The sequence below is a fragment of the Pteropus vampyrus genome, unplaced genomic scaffold, assembly GCF_000151845.1.
Source record: "Pteropus vampyrus isolate Shadow unplaced genomic scaffold, Pvam_2.0 Scaffold145, whole genome shotgun sequence".
In the NCBI taxonomy this organism is placed as follows: domain Eukaryota; kingdom Metazoa; phylum Chordata; class Mammalia; order Chiroptera; family Pteropodidae; genus Pteropus; species Pteropus vampyrus.
In genome coordinates, this window is record NW_011888926.1 from 429,636 (window position 1) to 445,431 (window position 15,796).

The 15,796-nt window shown below is 52.2% G+C and overlaps 1 protein-coding gene across 1 annotated transcript in view; it reads left to right on the forward strand.

Annotated features, from left to right (window-relative positions):
• Window positions 1-15,796, forward strand: part of SCUBE1 (signal peptide, CUB domain and EGF like domain containing 1) — a 126,495-nt gene that overhangs the window by 19,754 nt on the left and 90,945 nt on the right. The window contains exon 3 of the mRNA XM_023535896.1: window positions 3,105-3,233. Within this exon, the coding sequence (XP_023391664.1) occupies window positions 3,105-3,233 (129 nt within the window). The remainder of the gene's footprint in view (window positions 1-3,104; window positions 3,234-15,796) is intronic.

A 15,796-nucleotide genomic window follows, 5' to 3' on the forward strand; every position in this document is an offset into this window, starting at 1 on the left:
GGAGAATAATAGGTGATTGGATAAATGGAAGGATGGTCACCTGACTAGATATTTATAGATGGATATATTTTTGCACGAATAGACAGACAAATGGAAGGATAGATGGCTGGGTATTTGAAGAGGTATCTTATGGAGTGACTAGATGGATTGATAATGGGTGGGTGGATGGGTGTTTGGATGAATGGATGCATGGCTGGCTGGCTATTTAGGTAAATGGATAGGTGCACACACGTGTACTTGTGTGTGTGTGCATGTGTATGGATAGAGAGAAAGTATAAAGATAGAGGAATGAATGGGTCTTTGGATGATTGGATAATACTTTCTTGGTACACGGTGCAAATGTACTAAGGGTGAAATAACATATTAAAAATACTTTGCCAATGCCTGGCATGTCATGGACAATTTAACTTATTAGAAATGACATGGGCTTTATGGACTGAAAGAGCTTTGTTTTGATCCTTGCCCTACCACTTACTACATGACCTTAACCAATTACCTAACCTCTCTGCACTTTAGTTTGCTCAACCATAAAATGGAGTTAAGATACCTACTCCAGAGGGTTGCTATGAAAATTAAATGGGCTACTGTATGCTTCATGAGTAGATACCTGCATACTTCCTTCTAAGGTACAATGAGAGAATTCTTTTACCCAAGCATGAAATAAAAGTCCTTTCCCTCAGTCTGACTGATCCAACTTAGGTCATATGCCCACCCTAGGACCAATAGCAGTTGCTAATGCCATGCGCTGTTTGGGTTAGATTGATCAGGCTCCACCCTCGGAGTTCGGACCAGGCCACCTTCTCCTGAGAGTTACCTGTTTGAATGAAAGAAAAGAGGGAAGGAATGGTTTGGGGGCTTCTGGTTCAGATCAGATGGGAGCTGATGCCCATGATGACAGGTAGTGGAAATGAGAGGCGAGTGAACAGAGTGTAACCATGTTAGGGGTGTAGAAAAGTCATGCTTTGGTAGTTGATTAGATGTCAGTGGAGAGGTGGAAGGATAATGATATTCAGTGGGATAGGGCACTCCAGGAAAGTGCAGGTTGATGAGTTAAAGTTGGGCCACATTGCCTTTCTCATGTCTATGGAAGATCTACAGGGAGAGGTGATTGGATTGGTGTATACCTGCGGCTCTGGTGAAAGGTCAGGGCTGCAGAAATTGGGAAGTAATCGATATCTCAGTCTTTATGGCCCTTTCAAACATAAAATCTTATACCCTCCTTTAACGTTACTTAAATATTTTAAGTGCGTTAAACATACGATTTAAAACAATTCAAATGACTTGCAAAATTGAGTCGCTTCCCAGCTGATGCTGATGGCACCACAGGCAGATTAGGAAGAAGCCGCTGTCTCTTATAACTTTGGAGACCCAGGCTAGTTTGTTCTTTCCTCCTGTGACCGGGTGGGCAGGCACCAGGAGTAGGCTACACGGCCTAGACCTATCTTCAGGCGCTTTCGTGCTGCTGTTTTCACTAAAGCGATCCCCTCTGCTAGCAGTGTCCCTGGCAGGCAGGTGTCTAGACAGTGTTTGGTCACCTCGAGTCGGGGAGCTCACTACCTCCTGAAACAGCCTCTTTCATCCTGATGAACATTCCTACCCGTGAACGTTTACTGGCCCCCATGGCTTTTCCCTACTTTATGTAGCTCTGCCCTCCAATAACAGCATGGAGAGCATGGAGCTGGGTGTGTCTCCCTGTGCCAGTACCTCAGGTAATTAAGGGAGCGGCCAGGTTTGCTGTTAGTCCCCCTTCGTCAAGCTGGCCCCATCCTAGGCTTCATAGCTGGAACCCAGCCTCAAAATCCCTCTTCGACCAGCTAGAGGACCGATGAACCACTTCTCCCCTCAGAGTAACTTCTTGAGAGGCACTTCCGGATTAGCTTGGCGGGAACACTTCCGGTTCCACTAAGCATCACTTCCGGTTCCACTAAGCATCACTTCCGGTTCCGCCGCCGTGGCGCTTTCCGCTCCCGGCGCCCATGCTTCGCCGCGTTGCCTGTGGAGGTGCCGGTGGCTGTGGGGGTGGGTTGAGACCCACCAGCCCAGGAAGCACCTGCCCGGGCGGAGCAGCGGAAGGGCGGGTGGTCCTGGGTGGCGCTGCCGGCTCTCCGTGCCCTGGCGCCGCCTTGCTCGCCCCTCTCAGAGACATGGCTGGGCTTAGTCCCCCTTGGGCCCCAGAGCCAGGCTGCATTGGTTCGAATCCCGCTTGTACCACTCCCGAGGTGTGTGTCCTTTGTCACAGTTTTGGCCTCCCTGTGCCTCAGTTTCTTCACTGTCCTTGTGAAATTGGAATAACGATGATGGTGCCCACCTCAGTGAATTAGTGTGGGATGTGACGAGATAATGACATGGTATTGTCAGCGGCTCCGGGTATGGAAGCAGGTCCCTGAATATCAACCAGGCGTGTTCCTGTTATTTTCCGAGATCTCTCAGATCACTCTGGAACTCCAGAACTGATAGCCCTTGACCCCTGATGGGAAATGTTGAAAAAGACTTACCAAAAAAAAAAAAAAAGTGACCTTTACAAAGGCTGTTGGCCATTGTTTGTGAGACACAAGCTTTTGTTATAACAAGGAAATGAGCAGTAGAAATCCAGCCTTCGGATGCTGGCGTGGAGGGAAACTATTTAGAGAGAATGTATGGACTTTGTCTTATTCCAGAGCTTACACTTTTTGGTGGTAGGTGACGTTTTATTTGCTGCCCCCTGCTTCACAGGTACTGAACTCCCCATCTCTGGGAGGCTTTCAAAGAGGCTGACGTGAGCCAGTTGAGGGATTTTACAAAGGGTCCCCACATGCCGTTACTGCTGAGAGACTTTTGAGGGAGGCGGAGCTCAGTGTGACTCTTGCCCGCTTCACTGTGGTGGGTGCTGGAAGTCAACCCGCACATGCCTGGCACATGGTCCTGCTCTCAAGGCGGTGGCCAGCCTTGTTCTAGAGCCAGGATCTTCATCTTTGCAACCTTTGGGTCCCCAGCCCCCAGCAAAAATTCCAGTGAATAACTGTTGAGTCATCCCCTAGCCACTCCTGTCCAGGTGGCTCTAGCAGTGGGGGCAGAGGGGACCTCAGGCTCTTCCTCTGACACCTCTCATGCCCCTCATTTTGCAGACATCGACGAATGTGAGAATGACTACTACAACGGAGGCTGTGTCCACGAGTGCATCAATATCCCAGGGAACTACAGGTGCACCTGCTTCGACGGCTTCATGCTGGCACACGATGGACACAACTGTCTGGGTGAGTGCCGCAGCCGCGCCCTGCCCACCGGGCACGCCCTGCTGTTTCTCAGCTCCAGCCTGCAGTCGGGTGCTGTGTGAGGGGCTAGCTCTCCTTCGGTTCCTTGTATTCATTTGCTGGGGTCACCAGAACAAAAGAGCACAGATGGGGGTGCTTAAGCAACAGGAATGTGTTTTCTCATAGTTCTGCAGGCTGGAAGTCTGAGATCAAGGTGTTGGCTGTTCTGTTTTTTCTGAAGCCTCTCAGCTTGGCCTCCAGATGGCCACCTACTTACTAGGTGTTCACATGATCATCTCTCTGTGCGTGGAAGTATTTGGTGTCTCTCTGTGTCCTAATCTCTTCCTATGAGGACACCAGTCGTATTGGAGCAGGGCCCATCCTAACTGATTTTTAACTTAATTATCTCCGTAAAGGCCCTATCTTAAACATTGTCACATGCTGAGGTACTGGGGGTTAGGGCTTCAACATACCAATTTGAGGGAGCACAATTCAGCCCACAGATTCTCGTGGTTCAAAAATATTTTTTTAAGCCAGTAGTATAAAATTTATAAGAGTCATAATAAGCTTGCTGGATAAAATTGGAAATGTAGAACAGGGACCCCAACAAAAGTGGAAAGCATCTCAGTGATGCTGGTAACTTTCCTCTCAGGCTGCCCTCTGCACCCAGGTGTTATTTCACGGGAGTGGTGATCAGGTGGTCAGCATGGCTTTGCCTCCTTGATTTTCTCTCTAACATCATGTGAGCTTCAGGTATTCATACCTGGCCCCATTTTCCTAGTCGCCTCGTAATCTGATAAGTGGCTAATAACCTGGGGCTGCTGTAACAAAGGAACAAACTGAGTGGTTTCAAAAACGGAAATCTCTGAAACAGTCTATTCTCTCACAGTCTGGAGGCTTGAAGTCTGAAGTCGGGGTGTCGGCAGGGTTGGTTCCTGCTGAGGGCTGCGAGGGGGAATCTGCTCCAGGCCCCTCTCCCAGTTTCCAGCAGCCCTTTGCTTGTCGGTCCCGTTCTCCCTGAGTTTTCACATTGCCTTTGCCCCGTGCACTTCGGTCTCTGTGCCCACATTTCCCTTGTCCATGAGGACACAGTCATATTGGGTTAGGGCTCAACCTAATGACCTCATCCTAACTTGACTGTCTGCAAAACCCTTATTGCCAGAAAAGGTTGCCTTCACGGGTACTGGTGGTTAGGATTCCAGCACCCTTGGGGGAACATAATTCAACCCATAACAGAGGTGGCTCGTAGTCTGTAGCAGGAGGCCCATCTATCTCATGGCAGAAAGCACATGGTTCCAAAGCAGAAGCGCCTGTCCCCTAAGCACTCTGCTGCTACTGGCTGCCGAGTAACCCAGGGCACGATGGCTGGAGCCCCGCGGGTAAGGCTATGGACTTGGCACGAGTGTGGCCGTAGATACGTATTAATGTCTGTCTCTGGGCCTCAGTCACTTGTCTGCTGGCAAAAGGAGGATGTGAAGAGCAGCCACCTCGCAGGCTGTTGTGAGCAGTAACTGAGATCGTGCCCAGATGGCTGAGAAGTGTGCCCGGCACAGGCTGTCAGTACTGGCAGCTGTCATTGTCATCATGACGTCTGAGCCCCAGGCCTCCCCACTGTAAAACAGAGATGATTATGCTGCCCGCTTCCCCAGGTTGTGTGTGAGGATGAAGTCAAGTGATTATACTTAGTAGGTGCAAATAGTCACAAACAGGCATTAGTATGACTCTAGGTGACTCCGCCACCTTTTCAGGAGGTGAAACTGGGCATTACTTTTGTTTTCTCAATCGTTCCTTTAGCGATTCTTCCCAGAAGTGAAACTACTGGGTCAAAGGATCATTTGGAATTTTGATGGCTTTTGATGTGGTGCTTCCAGAAAGGGCTCGGTACCTGCCACCATGCCAGCTGCTGTGCTGGTGTGTGGCGTAGGGAGCTCCACGTCCCACGTAGCCTAGACTTTTCCTCTTCGTGGTGCGTCGGCCTTCGATTCCCTGCCTGTTTTCGTTTAATCCCGTTGGATCTCAGATGAGCTTGTTATGGGAAACAGATCTGTGAACATGTAATTACACCCACAATAAGCACAGAAACAGAGGTCTGGACAGCAGGCCGGCGAAGCCCAGAGGGGCCTGCAAAGACCTCCCCTTGCATGGGGCGATGTCGGAGGTGGGAGTGGGGCTGATTCTGGGGCGGGGGGGGGGCGCTTTAAAGAGAACGTCGCATTGAGCAGAAACCGCAGAGTTTGGGGAACGGCCTTCTGGGGGAGGGCACAGCCTGTGTAGACAGCCGTAGGCGGCTCCTTGAGGCTGGGCTCGGAGGGGTGGCAGGAAGGGCAGGAGGTGGGGCTGTGGAAGTAGGCAGAGCCTTTGATCCGATAGTAAAGAACTGGAGCTGTACAACATTTATCGTTAATTACCGTCCGAGTGTTATCTGTTGACTCCTCCCCAAATCTTAAGCTCTTAGCTTTACCAGCTGTTTGCCCCTTTTTCAGATGATAGAGTACATTGCAGTAACAATTTATCCATGAAGACAGAGCTGACAGTCCCCATAAGACAACAGGCCATATCCTCCAGTGGTCAAAAGGACAGACCTTGGGAACTGCCAGTTCTGGGCTCCAATCCCGGCTCTGCCAGTTGTCAGCTGTGTGACCTTTGGTCCGTCACGTCACCTCTGTGCCTCAGTTTCCTCACCTGTGAAATAGAATTCTAGTTCCTGCCTTTTAGGGTTCTCGCGAGGATTGAATGAGACCGTGGATGCGGAGCATCTAGAGGAGTGCACCGAGCACCCAAAATGCAATGGGCGTCGATCTGACCACTGACTTCCAGAGGTGATGCCTTGAGGAGAGCTGGTTTGCCACCTTTTGGACCTCGTGGGGTCCAGGGCCTGTCGCCTGCACCCAGGCTGCGCTCTTGGCCACAGCACTGTCACCTGCGCAGAAGCCTGTGCCTGCAGGCCCTTGTGTTCTTGGCCACGCAGGTATACCCAGTGCCTCCAGACTACTGAAGTCTGTGTGAGTCTTTGTTTCGACGTTATTTTCACAATGGATTCTTTTCAGACTGAGCGCAGATCGTAACCGTGGGGCTCTCAGTCACTCACGGCGGCTGAGAAAAGGCGCTCTCTGTTGCCCCTGTGCTTTAGCTGAGGGCGGACCCTTCCCAACAGACCCCTTTTGTTTGCGCTTTTTCCTTCTCAAGACAAAACTCCAGCTCTAGAGAAGTCAGACCTTGGTTCCAACCAGCCCCAAACTGCACTGACCATGTGACCTCATGGAGCCTCGGCTCCCTCATCCACGAAATGCCGAGTAGAAGTGCTGGGTACAGTGCTGGGTTCGGTGTCGGGGGTCGCGGAGGCTCCATAAGTGTTGGTAAAACAAACAAGGCGGTAGGAGGAAGCTGGGCTTGGACCGTGAGGACGTAGCCTTGGGCTCTGGGACCAGCGCTCATGAGTTCCTGGTTTGGGGTCGACTGTTCACACCCGCCAGGCTTCAGTTCTCTTTCGCCGTTATTTGGTCTTAAGTGTCATCTGTCCCTGAGAGAACAGACAGGCGTGGGGCCATTCGGACAGGGAATTTTAGGGTCTCAGGTACCCAGAATGTAGTCTGAAAGGATGCATATGGGTTCCAGGTGCACGTGACTGCCTGTGGACTTCTTACTCCATAGGGAGTCTGCAGAATGGGTGGAGGGGGAACCCCCAAAGCACGGGGCCCGGGGCAGGGGCAGGTCTCAGTCTCAGTGTGCTACTGGTGGCAACTGGCAGGAGCCGAGCTGTAGCTGCCCCTCGGGTGGGGCTGGACTGTCCTGTCTGCTACAGTCCCCACCACTCCCTGTTGCTCACGACATTTAACTACCTGCTTCGGTCATTTAACTACCTGCTCGTCTCAGGAGGAATTGTGCTCGTGCTGCCTGATAAAGCTTCCCCCTGGAAGCCCGCTCCCGATGGGTGCTGGATGTGAGAGGCTGACTGGGTTGTTGGACGGTTCTCGCCGCCTTGTGCAGTCCTGACCGTCTCTGGTCAGTCACTCCGAGCCCCACTCCACAACCCATCACCCGCTGGGGACCGTCAGGCCGTTTGCCTCTCCTGTTGTTCCTGCCTCCAGAAGTCTGGGTCAAGAGTCTTGTCCGGTTGTAACATTCCTCTCTCAGCCACTGCTGAATTCCGCAGGGACGGTGGCTGTAATAAATCCCGATCAGCACAGTTTGAAAAGCATTGAGTTAATTAGGAGAAATGAGGCTGACGGCTTAAGGGTTATTTTCTTGCCGGAGTTTTCACAGTTGAACCTTTTCTTTTCTCCTGAGCAAACGAGGTTATTTTCTTGTGGAGATGGCTTGCCTGGGACTGTGTCCTGGAGGGTGGCCAAATCTGTCCTCCGGGGAGCAAAACCCTCTCTCTATTTGACATCTTTATTGAGGAATTTCTCAAATATAACAGAAAATGACACCAGAGGGAATTGAAACCATGATGAGATCCTTGCTCAACCCCAAATGACTGCTTTTAGCATTGTAATTACTTGAAATAGCAGTAGTTCTGTTTGAAAAATATTATTCCAAACTCCATGCAATTGGACATAAGAGCAATATTTAGGCTAATAGAATCAGATTTTTTTTTCATCCCAAATTAAAACCAGCAGTGGATAATTTTTTCCCGTCTCCACAAAGCAGGGCTCCTTTTTCTCTAAAGCCATTAGTTCACTTAGCCAGATGTTTTCTTCGACCCCAATCTTTACCTTGACTTGCTGAAAAATATGTTTCTCAAGTTGCTCACAGTTTGAATTTTGGACTTGCTTCTCAGCACTTTTTTTTCCTGATGAAGAGAAGTCATCTGTAGCCGGGTTCAGCAGGAAAGTTGTTCCATGAACCAGAGCCCTGCTCTCCTGTGAACATGTATTCGGCACTCGCTCTGTGCCTGGCCTTGTGCTTGGTAGACAGTCCGCTTAGGGGAGATGAGGGAACTTTGGTTGAATCTGCTGTGTGCCCAGAGTCACCAGGACGTTGTGTTCGTGTTCTCTCATTCGGTCCTCACAGCATCCACGGACAGAAGCCACTAGTAGCCCCTTCCTACAAATGAGGAAACTGAGGCTCAGAGAGGGAGAGGGACCTATATAAGATCACACAGCCAGCAGTGGTGGAGCTGAGAACAGAGCCCGAGTCTGCACATTTGCCAGATCAAGCCCATAAGCCAGTGCCCACCCCTCCTCCACAGTGCCCGGAACAGTGCCAGCTCCGGGAGGCTGGCTGGGTTCAGGAAGGGACTTCCTTCCACAGGGTGTTAGATACTCATGCCCTGCAAGCTTAGAAGTCCCTGAGGGCATCCAGGAATCCCAGGATCTGCTGAGCCAGGGGTAGGAGGGCCCCCCCTCACTCCAGCGAGTTCACACCAAGGGCAGGCACCTCCTTCCCACGGCTCATACTGCCTCCCCAGGCCAAGGCAGGAGCTTGCCACCCTGTCTGAGTCTGTGTCACCGTTGAGCTTGTTTCGAGACACTGTCTTACCCCCAGTGACCACACAGAGCCCTGTTCTTCCAGAACTCTGCCTCGTGCCTCCTTCCACTCACAATACCTGCCCCCAGTTCATTGCCCGTTAGCTCATAAGGCCCCTCAGGCCAGGGCCCTACCAGCCTCCTCCCCTTACCTCTCACAGGGTGTCCTCTGGCCCAGCGTTCCTTAAACCCAGCCAGTCCTTCTCCACATCCCTGCTGTTCACAGCTGTCCCCTCGTGACGCCCCACCCCCCACCCCCCATCATGGACCCTGTTCGGTCCTGCTCATTCGTCATTTGAGACCCAGCCCACATCTCCCTTTGCTCCACAGTCTTCTGGGGCTGCGTTGTGCACACATCCACTGTGGTTTTCTGCTGGGTCCTCTCTTCTTCCCTTGAGAGCAAAAGTCGTTTTATTTATTTCCGTCTTCCTCCTTGGGACTTAGTGCTGTGTCTAGTATGTCGTAGGCATATAATAAATATTTGTAGAGTGAATGAATAAATGGATTTGTAAAAGCGCCTTGTAACCTGGGCCCTCAAGCTCAGCAAACCTCCATGCTGGGCATATGGCAGAGATGGAGGTGAGTTATATGGGGCATCTGTTACAGGACTCCCAGGTTTGTGAGAAAGACGGATATTCACAACTCTTAATGACAGGCAGAAACAGCTATATCAGCAATGACACGCACCATCCACCTAGTATCCATCCGTTTGTGTATTGCAAACAATTGTTCTGGCACCTGCCATTTTACATGCTGAAGATACGGTGAGTGGTGAGCAACGACGTCCCCACACTCATGAGCTGACGTCGTGAGGGGGAAGACGATAAACGAGTACACATGTGACTCAGTACAGTAAGTTCAGTCAGGTCAACTCCAGTGAAAAATAGTAAAACGAAATAACGTGATGGAACGCGGTGGGAGGGCGGGCGACAGCAGCTGGGGGCTCTAATCCTGCGGCTGTGCAGAAAGCCACCCACACTTGGTTGCATAAAACACCGCTTTATTCTGCTCGCGGGTTCTGTGGATTGGGAATTCGTGCAGGGCTCAGCAGGGCTGGCTCGTCTCTGCTCCACGGTGTCTGGGGCCTCAGCTGGGAGGACGTGAAGGCGTGGGATGTCTCGATGACGGGCTGGAATCATCTGGAGCCCTCTTTGCTGATGTCTAGGGGTCAATGTTGGTTGTCGGCCAGAACACTTGTGGGCAGCCTCTCCTGTGGTCTTTTCACGTGGTCTGGGGTGGGCTTCCTCATGGCGTGGCAACTGGGTCCCACGAGAAGAAGACGCAAGTGCACAAAAGGTTCGCAGCAACCTCCACCGGTCAAGGTTGCTACAGAGGTTTGCCACATTCAAGGGCAGGTGGGGACGTGGCGAAGGGGCCTCAGTGAGGAGGAGGAAGCCACCCTTTGAAAATCTAGGGACGCTCCTTCCTCCAGGCAGAAGGAGGAGGACACGTGCAGAGTCCCAAGACGGGGACAAGCTAGTTGAGTTCGGCAGTAGGTCAGTGTGCCTGGAGCATCAGGAGTGAGGGCAGGGCCTAGAGATGAGGTCAGGAAGTAGGCGGGGCTGGGTCACTCAGGGCCCTGTAGGCCCTAGAAGGGAGTTGGGATTTTACTCAGCGTTAACTGAGAAGCCATGGACATTTTAACCAGCGGTTGACGTAATCTGATTGACGTTTTCATTGAAAGGGATTTGCTTTTTTGGCTGCTGGGTAGAGAATGTGCTGCCGGGGGTGAGAGAGAGAAACGTCTGTGGTGTCCTTGGTCCGAGATGCTGGTGGCTCCGTCCAGAGTAGCAGTGGCAGAGGTGTGAGAAGTGGTTGAATTCAGAATCTATTTTGAAAACAGAGCCAACGGGCATTGCTGCTGGAGTAGATGAGCAAGAGGTAAGGGGGAGAGAGGAATGGAGCCTGACCGCCAGCGCGTTGCCTGCACTTTGCACATGGCTCTGCTTTTACGGCCGAGGTGGGGAGTACTGGCGGAGGACAAATTATGGCGTGGGGAGGGGGCACTCTCAGGAGCTGGTTTGGCCAAGTTCCATTTGAGATGATTGGCAGCCATCCAGACGGAGCAGTCAGGTCGGGGTGGGGGTGGGTGTGAGAGCTTCTAGATGGCGGTGGAAGCCAGAGATCCTAGCACCCATTCCTTTCCTAAGGATTTCATGAGCACCTGCCCCGTGCCACGTCCTGGGCTGGGAGCCCGAGATCAGGAGATGGATGCCATTCCCAGCCCTGAAGGAGAGTAGGGACTCAGCTGGCCAGCTTTGAATCCTGCATCTCTCACTTCCTTACTGTGTGGCCTGGAGTAAGTGACTTCTCTGGGCCTCAGTATCCCCACCTGTCGGGTAGGGTTAATAGCAGTGCTTATTTGACAGGAGTGATGCAGAGACCAAGTGAGATGAGCTTTGAAAAGCACATACTGCAGTGCCTGGCTTGTGACAAAGACTCAATCAATGTGAATTAGGTAATTATTGCATATTCCTCGTGTGCAAAGTTAGAATACCTTTGAAAGAAAATACATGTATTTTCTGAGCTGGCAAAGAAGCAAGGGACAGACCCGGGCTCTGGGCTGTGCGCAAAGCCCTCTGGCTGGGGACTGCCCCTCACGTCCCGCATGGTGGTCCTGCCATGAGCCACTGCTTACCACCCTCCCGGGTTGGAGAGCTCACCTATTCTCCTGCATTGGTTCTTTTGCTCGTTCACTGACATGGAGTGGCCTGGCATCAGGGCTTCCAGTTCCAGCTCTGCCACATGCTCATTTTGTGACCTTGGACGCACATCACTTCTTCCTCGGTCTGTTTCGATCTCTACAAAATGGACATGATCCTTGTCTGTTAGGATCAGAGGAAGAGGTGAATGGGCAGGTGACACTGGAGGCCGTAAGGCAGAAGGGGAAGAGAAGGGAGGAACTTGGGGGACTCCAACAGGGCCCAGGAGGAAGTCCCCACTGACGCTCAGATGTTCCCTGACGCAGCAGTCACAGCTCCCCCTGTGCCGGGCTGGGCTGGTCCCTGGCAGGATGAAAGGTCCCGCCGCCTCCACCCTTTTGAAGGCGTCCCTCTCATCCTGGAGGACAGCTGGAGACAATGTGTTGAGCCCGCTTCGAGACACTGTCTTACCCCCAGTGACCACACAGAGCCCTGTTCTTCCAGAACTCTGCCTCGTGCCTCCTTCCACTCACAATACCCGCCCCCAGTTCATTGCCCGTTAGCTCATAAGGCCCCTCAGGCCAGGGCCCTACCAGCCTCCTCCCCTTACCTCTCACAGGGTGTCCTCTGGCCCAGCGTTCCTTAAACCCAGCCAGTCCTTCTCCACATCCCTGCTGTTCACAGCTGTCCCCTCGTGACGCCCCACCCCCCACCCCCCATCATGGACCCTGTTCGGTCCTGCTCATTCGTCATTTGAGACCCAGCCCACATCTCCCTTTGCTCCACAGTCTTCTGGGGCTGCGTTGTGCACACATCCACTGTGGTTTTCTGCTGGGTCTTCTCTTCTTCCCTTGAGAGCAGAAGTTGTTTTATTTATTTCCGTCTTCCTCCTTGGGACTTAGCGCTGTGTCTAGTATGTCGTAGGCATATAATAAATATTTGTAGAGTGAATGAATAAATGGATTTGTAAAAGCGCCCTGTAACCTGGGCCCTCAAGCTCAGCAAACCTCCATGCTGGGCATATGGCAGAGATGGAGGTGAGTTATATGGGGCATCTGTTACAGGACTCCCAGGTTTGTGAGAAAGACGGATATTCACAACTCTTAATGACAGGCAGAAACAGCTATATCAGCAATGACACGCACCATCCACCTAGTATCCACCCGTTTGTGTATTGCAAACAATTGTTCTGGCACCTGCCATTTTACATGCTGAAGATACGGTGAGTGGTGAGCAACGACGTCCCCACACTCATGAGCTGACGTCGTGAGGGGGAAGACAATAAACGAGTACACATGTGACTCAGTACAGTAAGTTCAGTCAGGTCAACTCCAGTGAAAAATAGTAAAACGAAATAACGTGATGGAACGCGGTGGGAGGGCGGGCGACAGCAGCTGGGGGCTCTAATCCTGCGGCTGTGCAGAAAGCCACCCACACTTGGTTGCATAAAACACCGCTTTATTCTGCTCGCGGGTTCTGTGGATTGGGAATTCGTGCAGGGCTCAGCAGGGCTGGCTCGTCTCTGCTCCACGGTGTCTGGGGCCTCAGCTGGGAGGACGTGAAGGCGTGGGATGTCTCGATGACGGGCTGGAATCATCTGGAGCCCTCTTTGCTGATGTCTAGGGGTCAATGTTGGTTGTCGGCCAGAACACTTGTGGGCAGCCTCTCCTGTGGTCTTTTCACGTGGTCTGGGGTGGGCTTCCTCATGGCGTGGCAACTGGGTCCCACGAGAAGAAGACGCAAGTGCACAGAAGGTTCGCAGCAACCTCCACCGGTCAAGGTTGCTACAAAGGTTTGCCACATTCAAGGGCAGGTGGGGACGTGGCGAAGGGGCCTCAGTGAGGAGGAGGAAGCCACCCTTTGAAAATCTAGGGACGCTCCTTCCTCCAGGCAGAAGGGGGAGGACACGTGCAGAGTCCCAAGACGGGGACAAGCTAGTTGAGTTCGGCAGTAGGTCAGTGTGCCTGGAGCATCAGGAGTGAGGGCAGGGACTAGAGATGAGGTCAGGAAGTAGGCGGGGCTGGGTCACTCAGGGCCCTGTAGGCCCTAGAAGGGAGTTGGGATTTTACTCAGCGTTAACTGAGAAGCCATGGACATTTTAACCAGCGGTTGACGTAATCTGATTGACGTTTTCATTGAAAGGGATTTGCTTTTTTGGCTGCTGGGTAGAGAATGTGCTGCCGGGGGTGAGAGAGAGAAACGTCTGTGGTGTCCTTGGTCCGAGATGCTGGTGGCTCCGTCCAGAGTAGCAGTGGCAGAGGTGTGAGAAGTGGTTGAATTCAGAATCTATTTTGAAAACAGAGCCAACGGGCATTGCTGCTGGAGTAGATGAGCAAGAGGTAAGGGGGAGAGAGGAATGGAGCCTGACCGCCAGCGCGTTGCCTGCACTTTGCACATGGCTCTGCTTTTACGGCCGAGGTGGGGAGTACTGGCGGAGGACAAATTATGGCGTGGGGAGGGGGCACTCTCAGGAGCTGGTTTGGCCAAGTTCCATTTGAGATGATTGGCAGCCATCCAGACGGAGCAGTCAGGTCGGGGTGGGGGTGGGTGTGAGAGCTTCTAGATGGCGGTGGAAGCCAGAGATCCTAGCACCCATTCCTTTCCTAAGGATTTCATGAGCACCTGCCCCGTGCCACGTCCTGGGCTGGGAGCCCGAGATCAGGAGATGGATGCCATTCCCAGCCCTGAAGGAGAGTAGGGACTCAGCTGGCCAGCTTTGAATCCTGTATCTCTCACTTCCTTACTGTGTGGCCTGGAGTAAGTGACTTCTCTGGGCCTCAGTATCCCCACCTGTCGGGTAGGGTTAATAGCAGTGCTTATTTGACAGGAGTGATGCAGAGACCAAGTGAGATGAGCTTTGAAAAGCACATACTGCAGTGCCTGGCTTGTGACAAAGACTCAATCAATGTGAATTAGGTAATTATTGCATATTCCTCGTGTGCAAAGTTAGAATGCCTTTGAAAGAAAATACATGTATTTTCTGAGCTGGCAAAGAAGCAAGGGACAAACCCGGGCTCTGGGCTGTGTGCAAAGCCCTCTGGCTGGGGACTGCCCCTCACGTCCCACATGGTGGTCCTGCCATGAGCCACTGCTTACCACCCTCCCGCGTTGGAGAGCTCACCTCACCTATTCTCCTGCATTGGTTCTTTTGCTCGTTCACTGACATGAAGTGGCCTGGCATCAGGGCTTCCAGTTCCAGCTCTGCCACATGCTCATTTTGTGACCTTGGACACACATCACTTCTTCCTCGGTCTGTTTCGATCTCTACAAAATGGGCATGATCCTTGTCTGTTAGGATCAGAGGAAGAGGTGAATGGGCAGGTGACACTGGAGGCCGTAAGGCAGAAGGGGAAGAGAAGGGAGGAACTTGGGGGACTCCAACAGGGCCCAGGAGGAAGTCCCCACTGACGCTCAGATGTTCCCTGACGCAGCAGTCACAGCTCCCCCTGTGCCGGGCTGGGCTGGTCCCTGGCAGGATGAAAGGTCCCGCCGCCTCCACCCTTTTGAAGGCGTCCCTCTCATCCTGGAGGACAGCTGGAGACAATGTGTTGCTCCCTTGAACCCCTGATGAAGGCTCGAGCTGCCTCTGTTTATTTGTCTTTATACTTCAACAGCTTAAATGCGTTTCTTGCTGGGGGAAAAAAATGCTGACCATTTTAATGTTAAACTAAACAGCTTTGGACAGTCGTATAGTTACTTCATAAACACCAATATTTTTTAAGGTAAACTCGAGAGGTTTCTTCCTGTTCTTTTTATTTATGCCTCCTCCCCCCCACTTCCACCACCTCTCCCCATTCTTGGCCCACATTCAGGTGACCTAAACACATTGTTTGGAGGCGTTTGTCGTCAAAGGACAAGTTGAATTTAGGCCCACTTCTCCTCCCCACTTTTCACAACTTAATCTGATGGAAATTCTTTGGCCCGAGAAAAAGAAACACATTAGATACTGTGTTCATCTTTATAAACACGCTTCCTTCTCTCCTCAAATCTGGCAGAACCAGGGAGCTCCTGGAGGACGGTGTAGGGAAGTGGATCGATGGAGACCCAGGTGTGTCTTGGGGGTGAAGTAGCCTTCTACAGCTCCATGCCCATGGCCAGCTTAAGGTTTGGGGCAGGGCGGGGGCAGGCATGGCATCAAGGAGCTTCTTACAGATGCTTCTTACAGCAGGGACCAGATGGGTGCTGGGATGAACGGGCCGTGGGCCAAGGGTCAGGACTTCCTGGGGACCACAGGAAACTCCCTGCTGCTCTGCACCTCAGTTTCCCCATCATATGTGAAATAAAGGGATGAGATTCAACCAGTGGTTTTCACATCTCATGGGGTTTTGTTTACAGCAGCAGAACCCTTTGTTTCCAGCAGAATTATGCAGTGGTCCCGCTGCTCTGGCTGAAAGGCTGGCAGGGACGAGAGCCCTGCTTGCTGTGGAGCCCGCCCCACCCCTGCAGGGTCCCTGGG